Source organism: Tribolium madens, unplaced genomic scaffold (genome assembly GCF_015345945.1).
Source record: "Tribolium madens isolate multiple individuals breed KSU strain unplaced genomic scaffold, Tmad_KSU_1.1 Scaffold_11;HRSCAF=98;Tcas5.2_LG3b, whole genome shotgun sequence".
Classification (NCBI taxonomy): Eukaryota; Metazoa; Arthropoda; class Insecta; order Coleoptera; family Tenebrionidae; genus Tribolium; species Tribolium madens.
The window spans coordinates 7,944,677-7,953,091 of NW_025400975.1; the positions used below are offsets into that span (position 1 = coordinate 7,944,677).

Below are 8,415 nucleotides of genomic sequence, written 5' to 3' on the forward strand. Positions count from 1 at the left end.
CAAAACTTTGTGTCTGAGACGTTTTTGCGTCTTTTTTAATTGTTTGACATTAGAGTGCATAGCCACCGTGATATTTAATGTCAAACGTATTTACTTGTATTAATTCTGAATTTTGTAGATTTTTGTTTAAACGTCGGCCAAAAAGCTTAATACAAATCTTGTGCGTTAACCATTTTACAGTGCTCAATTATTAAAGCACTCCGCTGCGCGTCGTGCTTCAAATTCATTTCGCACTGTAAAATGTAAGTTACCGCACACGAATGTAAATAACTATTTATTTAACTAAAGTAAAGACTAGAACTGCAAAATTCCTATTTTTGTCTAGCTGAAGCAGAAAATTTTGATTTGGATAAAAAAAACTTAACAAACTTGGGACTTGAAAGCAAAAAAAGTCCGATAAAATCTTTCGCGCCTTGAATAACGTTAAAAAGTTATCGACACAATTTTCACATTTTACCGAGTGTCGGTTTAATTTAGACAGCGTTATTTACTATAAAAGCATTTGCGTTACATTTTATTGCTTTGCGCACCAATGCATACAAAATTCTCCGCTGCAAGTAATGGTGCTTTCACTGTATAAATAAATTTCGAAGATGAAAGTAATCATTTCAGGATTTTATACACAAAATACAGGGTGTTCCGACTAAATCCCACATTAGAAATATTGAGGGTTCTAACAGTGATATTTATCTAAAATTTTGATTATAGCCATAATTGTTTAGATCCTGTTTAATGAAAATATTTTCAAAGTGACAGCACTTCCGGTTACACCGGAAATGGGTGTCAAGTTCGTTATTTTAAATAGAAAGTTATATTTTTTATTGCGTTTTTGGATTACTCAAGTGATTTTGAAAGAGCTTTTATCAGACTTCCCTATACCTAAATTTGACCGTTTTTGAAATATTTAGATTTTTTTGAAATTTTTTTAATTTGCATCTTCCTCTCCAAAAATCGATAACTATACTATTTTTAATTATTTTGAAATCGTATTTTGGCATATAAAAAAGAAAAGTTAGATCTTTTCTTTCGTGTATTTATAATTGGAAAAATAATTAACAAATCTCCAAAATTTAAGGTTACGTTTGGGAAACTTCAAATACCCGTAACTGATTTTTTTCAAATAGAAGCCCTTAATTTTTTCTTCATTAAATGAAAGAGAATTTAATTCTGCATCGACTGTATGAACATTCCCTATACCTAAATTTAATGATTTCCAAGTTATTTTGACTTTTTTTACAATGGAAGAAATTCATTACTGCCCATGGTAGTTTTCGCATAGTTTGCCATGGAAATATTTCTCACTGAATAAACGCCAAGTTTTTTTTCACAATTGTATTATTCTTTTCGTATAAACAAATTTAATTTATTTAACCTAAATTTGAATAACTTTGATATTCAATTTTTTTCTTATTTTTATGACAACCTATGCTAAAGTAGCTAATGAATTTCTCACAATATCAAAAAAAGTTACTATAACTTGAAAACTATCAAACATAGATATAGGGAATGTTAATACAGATCGAAGCAGAACTAAATTCTCCTCCATTTAGTTAAAAAAAATTGGGGTATTTCATTTTGAAAAATTGAGTTAAAGGTATTTGAAGTTTCATAAACGTAACCTTACATTTTGGCGATTTGTTAATTATTTTTCCAATTATGAATAAACCAAAAGAAAGATTTAACCTTTCTCTCTCGTATACCCAAACACGGTTTCAACATAATAAAAAATGGTAGAGTTATCGATTTTTGAATAGAAAGATTAAAATCCAAAAAAAAAAAATTGAAAAGTCCCAATATTTCTAGTGTGGGGTTTACCCAGAACACCCTGTATAAAGTGTCAATAAGTGATTTTAAATTGCTTTTCTCTCCAGGTTTCTCACTGTTGGTACTAATTGTATTTTTAATTGGAGAGGCATTTATTTCATTTAATTTTTACATCTCAATACTCCAAAATAAAGATTTTTGTGATTAAAATTCAGTAATAAAAAATACTTGTTTTCCGTTATTGACACGCAAAAATTAAGCAAAATCATTTCAAATATTTCAAACACAAAAAAAGTCAATATTTCTGCTTTTAGTACTCTTTCAATCCAGTCGATTAGCTAAATGTAGCGCCAATATTACTGACTGACAATTAATTTCAATTATCTTCCGACAGCTGAAATTTCTCTTTTTAATTTTCACATTCCTTTGTGTTTGAAAAAGAAGGGTTATTAAAATACTGGATCTTGGAAATTTGTTAAAATATTCCATTCACCAGATCAAATAACAAAACAAACGTTTTGTGTGATTGAACTAAATGAGCTGAAACAAGGAAAACTTTGCCTTCATTTTTTGTTAATATTTCCCTTGCATTTAAGACAATGACAAATGTGTTTGTTATTGTGTGGCAAAATGTCATTTATACCTTTCGCTTATGTTCCTCATCAAGTTTTGGGTTTTCAGCTTGAGTCGTTTCAAATGCAGGAGTTTAAATCCTGACCCACACTATGTACACACTGATTAGCATTGATTGAACAAACACAACACTTGCTTCTAACTGCTGTTTAATTTCAATTGACGAATTAATTAAAATTAGGTGGATTTCAAATCCAAATATGAAAATCAAATCAAATATTCTAATATTGATGTTGAATTTAAGTTCACTTAATATTTTAATATTTTTAAAAAGATGGTGACGCCAGTGATAGTTATAATATAATAAATTGGAACAAACAAAAAATATAGTACATAATTTATTAAAAATTATTATTCCTTTTATTTGAAAGCCGTTCAAACAAAGTTTCAAACAAAAAAAAATTGAATTTTTAAGAAATACAGTAAACAAATTGTTTTTTTTTGCAATTGGATGTTGTTCCTGAATTCAAAAAGTACCTCAAACATACAGTAACACAGAGTTTTTGTCTCACTTTGATTATTTGTAACGGATTACAATATTCACTAGTTTTTATTTTTTTATAAAAAAAAGCGTTATTTAAATTGCACGAAAAAAAATACAGTAACATGAGTTGGTAATCTACAATACGCCAAAAAAAAGAATCAAAAAATTTTTCCCTACAGTTTTTTTACAAAAAATAAAATGGCCAAAAATAAAGATTTTTTTAAATTTATTTTTAAACGGCTCTGACAAAAAAATTAATAATATACAGGATGTCCCAGAGCTCCGTATTTCTTCGATTACTTTGACAGTAAAAAAGATAACGAAATGCGGTTTTCTTTTGGATGATAGACATTCATTTTTTTATGGTCCAAAAATATTTTCATCATTATAGGTAATTCCTATATAGAGTGGCGCAACAAAGATATATTTTTTTTCTTATGGAACACCCTGTATATTATGCGCTTATTTGAAAGAGTTTTTAATTCTAAGAATATCCATATTAGGTTTTATGGGTCTATCTTGGACCGTTTATCATTTATGGGCAATTTTATGAAAAAATAGAATAAGTTAAAATTTTGTAGGTTTAAAAGGTGTTTTTAGAAAGCTTATTAAAAGCTCTACACGATAAATTAATAATATACAGGGTGTTTCGTTTGAAAAAATCAACATAATTGATATTTTGTGAATGTCAACACTCTGCAGTAGTTGCAAAAGATTGATTGAATTTCTACCAAAATAATTTAGGACCAGACTCAGTAAAAATGGTTGCAATTGTTTTTATTCACTTTTTCTTTCCAGCAAAGCTGTTGTGATTTTTCAAAAATGGTTATAAAAACTGTCAAAGCTATTACAGGTATCTATGTTTATATATTTTTTAAATTTCAAACAGTAGGTACATCAATTAGCACATAGTGGTATATGATAATATATTTTGGGTTGCGTCTGAAAATCGGTCAGAGCCTTTATTACATATGACTCTGTACTTTTGGACCATAAAAAATGAATGTCTATGGTCCAAAAAAAACGCATTTCGTTCTTTACTGTCAAAGTAATCGAAGAAATTCGGAGCTTTGGGACAGCCTGTATATTGCTGCTAAGGCCATCGAAAAGTTATGATTAATGCTCGGATTGTATGCACAATTTGTAAAATATGCGCATATACAGGGTGATTCTTAAATAGACTGACAAAATTTTATCACAGCTTCCTAAGGATAAATGGAGACAAACTGTACCCTTTTTAGGTTTATACCCTTTAGGGGCAAAACCCCCTCCGTGCCACTTACTGCGTTTATGAATGGTTGCAATAAACAAGTTGTACGTTAATACCATGGTTTCCACTACCTGTGCTAACACATCAAATATTTAATATTTTTTCCAGCATGTTTTCATTTGATACTAACAAGGATAAAATTTTGTCGGTCTATTTAAGAATCGCCCTGTATATGCACGTATTTTCACAAAAATATGCACAAGATATTAAGAAATATATTCCAAATATGGATCAATATGCAAAATTTTTAACAATAAAAAATCAAAGTTGAGAAATTTTTAACCTCGAGTACACTAAACTTTGAATTTTCGGCATCTTGAACTGCACACGATGAACAAAAGAGAATAAATAAATTGATTTTGCCTCAAACAAGCCATTTCAATAACCTAGTAGATAATTAAGCCTTTTTAAGAAATCTGTACTTTTCAGATCACATCACTTTAAACAATTTTCCTAAAATTCATTTGCAGGAAACTACTTATCCGAATAGAAGAATTTATTTGTTTTATACCAGGTGAAATTAAATTGTTTATTTAAATTGTTTATTCTTTAAATTCATAAAAATGTATAGCGAAAAATAAAATTTTTCGAAATTTTTATTTGTTTTTGAGTTCTACAAAAATATCTATTTTTTTTAAATGACAACCCACTAAAAAAAACCTTTTTCTCATGAAGGTCATAATCTAAGGAACTATCTATTTTATATTGAATTACAAAAAAAAATAATATAAATTGCAATTTTGACAACAAAATCGAATAACTCAAAAAGAAAAAAAAATTGTTCTTAAAATAATATCATTTTTTTATATTATTTTAATTCATATTAATCATTATCTTTTGGAAACAAATGATTAAAAAAACCGCTTGGTTCGATACTTTATATTTTATTTAAAAGAATTTAAAAGAAAACATTCAGCAGGATACTAATTTTTCGAGTCCGGCTTACGAATTACCGATTGTTTTCTCTTTAAAATATTTTGTAATTGGATCATTTTTCTTAAACCGTCCACATTTTTTTTAAATAAACTGAAATTTTTAATCGGAAATTTGTGATTTGAAAAAAATATGCACAAATATGCAATATTTCCTAAAATATGCACGAAGGTGCCAAAGTATGCAAAATATGCATTTTTTTAATTGGCTTATTTTAATCAAAAAACGTTAGATATGCATAGAAAACTTACAATTTTGTTGATTTAACTCTTAAAAACAAATATGCATTTTGCATATAATCCGAGCCTTAGTTATGATATTTTTTTCAGAATTTTTAAATAACGATTTATTTTTTTATTCAGTATAATTCAACCTTAAATGCAAGAATTCATGCATTAAAATTCCTTTTGTAGGAAACACTTGAAATTTAGCTCAAGGTGCACACATTCCTCGCAAATAAATCTGGAACTAGAATTTCAAGCCCGGGAATTGTGGTTAGTCTTAACTATTCATGAAATTAAAAAACTCAGGGATTTTTAATTTTATGAGAAAGCGATTTGACACACTGAGGGTTGCAAGAGCATCTTGATATGTACTCTAAAAACCATATTTTTTCATCAAACAAGTAACACATCCATTTATCACGAAATTCATAAAGTTGACAGCTGCTTTTATTCTGAAACGCAATTTTTACTCAAGTGTTTCGCAAGAAGAACAATTTCTTATCATATCGCGATAAAGTTATGACATTCTATTATCCATCTGTGTTTCTTACATTACTCATCAAAGTGGAACGAGAATTAGACATTTGAAAAACTTGCATACAAATTTTTCAGGTCACCGAAAGCTATTGATTTTCAGAGTTCAGAACTTCTTTCAGTTACCTATTTGAACCGGAAACCATTTATCTTCAATATCCAAATTGACTGTTGACAAAAAATTTGAATTTCACCTTTAAGAATTAAAATAGGATTTTTCTCTCCTGTCTTACTACCAAGACTTTTTGTTTATTAAAAAATGTCTTGCCGTTTGGAAAATCAGCAATGATGGTGATAAAATTCTCAAAGATTATTTCTCCTATCAAAATTAACCAAACAACTAAAATTTTGGGATTTTTCACATTGCAATATTTAGTTTTTCCAACAATGAACTGAAATGCAGCTTCAGCTACGATGTGTTTTCACTCTTCCGTGTTAATTAATCCACTTGTGCTCATTTTCGTCTCTCTGATCCTTAAAGTTTTTGTGTACTCTACTATGTCACAAAAGAAAAATATCCTCTCAATATTTAAGGCATTTTTAATATGCCGCAAGTCCCGCAATAATACCAACAAAACATTTGCGAATAGTTTGCGACCTACACGCGGCATAGCCGCGATCCCCCCCACAATTTCTACAAAACTTTTTCGAATCCGCCTCAGTTTCAAATCGTTTTAAATTAATTTGAGTTCAACCACTCTACTAATTGCTTGGAAAAAATGCACAAATGTCAAGCTTTACATTCTTAATAAGCTGTAAATAGAAATATGAGAAAAAAAAATAAATTTCAAACCTGTGCTCCATTTCATGTTTTTCAAAATGCTGCAAATACGGTTGAAGATACAAGAAAAATGTAAGAAAGAAAGTTGTAGAGAATAAAATTTTCTAGTAAAAAGTCCGCGAGACCATACCTCTATCTTTAATGGTTTAGGCCTCAAAGACGTTCAAAGCCGCTCAAGCGACGTGATTCAGTGCCAGAGGAACACTTTAAAGCAATTTAAACCTAAACCGTTGAAGATAGAAATATGGTCTCGGGGATTTTTTTGTAGAAAATTTTATTCTCTACAATTTTGTTCTTACACTTTTTTTGTATCTTTAACCGTATTCGCAGCGTTCTCAAAAATATTGAGCGGAACGCAAACTGATAACTGTTTTTAATACTGTTTTTGATATTTTTGAATACGGTTGAAGATACAAAAAAAGTGTAGGGAACAAAGTTGTAGAGAATTCAATTTTCTACAAAAAAGTCCCCGAGACCATATCTCTATCTTCAACCATTTAGGTTTAAATTAATTTTTTGTCTCTTGACCACCGGTAAAAATAACACGTTTCGTCACATGAGCGTCTTTGAACGTCTTTAGGACCGAAACCATTGAAGATAGAGGTATCTCTCGCAGACTTTTTTCTAGAAAATTTTATTCTCTACAACTTTCTTTTTTAAATTTTGCTTGTATCTTTAACCGTATTCAAAAATATGAGACGCAAATTGATAAATTTTTGTTTTTTTTTTTAAATATGCGTAGTTTTCAATAAAATTTTTGAGAGTTTAATATTCTCTCTGTTTATATTTTTTATTTACGTTTTGTTCACCACTCTGTAAACACAGCCATTTTTTATTTTCTGCTCTTAAAGCTCAATATAAAAAAAGTAAAAACAGTGCTCTTGTCTTTTAGGTTTATCATTTACAAGACAAAACTAGAAATGTTACAGAATTAAATTGCAAAGTTCGTTCTTTAAGCAGAACCAAAATTCCTCGAAATCTGACTTCGAATAACAAAAATTGTGAAATTTTTAATTAAAAAAAATCGTAGAGTACAGTAAAATGTAGAAAAAAGACTTAAAAAAAACTCAAGTCATGAGTATTTTTCCAAAAGTAGTTATAAAATAAAATTAAAACTAAAAACAAAAAAAATGAATTTTGCGCCGCCTCCTTAGAGTGCAATGATGTTGTCAAGCATCGTAAAACCATAACCTTGCCACTCTCGTGATGGAAAAGCGTTGTAAAATGTTTATTTTTCCAGGCGTACATTTTGACACGTCGAGTTCTAGTCTGGTGAACGAGATAACGACCGCAATCAAGGTGTATGCTTATGGCGTGGAAGACTTCACAAACGATCTGGCAAATGCAGGACGGTCTCTTAATACCCAGCTTTCGTGTGAAGGCGAAGGTGCAGCTCGATGGAATACCGGAGATCGGTTTTTTCGAGTACTCCGCAATGTAAGCGTTGAAGGTGAAGCCGGGAAACCCAATCTGGAGTTTACTCAAGATGGAGTGTTGAAAGCGGCCGAGTTGAAAATAATGAATCTTAGGCCGGGAGTCAGCAAACAGCTCGTTTGGGAAGAGGTATGGTTTAGTAAAAAAAAACATTTTTTTAACTGTGATATTATTTGTTTTGTACATTTTGAAGTTTAGTTTTGGATATAGTCTACATATTTAGTCTACATTAAATTCAGAAAATTAGACTAAACTATTTCTTTTCTTCTCTTCTCTTCTCTTCTCTTCTCTTCTCTTCTCTTCTCTTCTCTTCTCTTCTCTTCTCTTCTCTTCTCTTCTCTTCTCTTCTCTTCTCTTC

At 29.7% G+C, this 8,415-nt stretch overlaps 1 protein-coding gene across 3 annotated transcripts in view; it reads left to right on the forward strand.

The window, feature by feature from the left end:
* LOC123009466 (glutamate receptor ionotropic, NMDA 2B) overlaps nt 1-8,415 on the forward strand; it is a 127,336-nt gene that overhangs the window by 66,209 nt on the left and 52,712 nt on the right. For all 3 annotated transcript variants that reach the window (XM_044405853.1, XM_044405932.1, XM_044406013.1), the window contains exon 4: nt 7,864-8,186. In XM_044405853.1, coding sequence (XP_044261788.1) covers nt 7,864-8,186 — 323 coding nt within the window. The remainder of the gene's footprint in view (nt 1-7,863; nt 8,187-8,415) is intronic.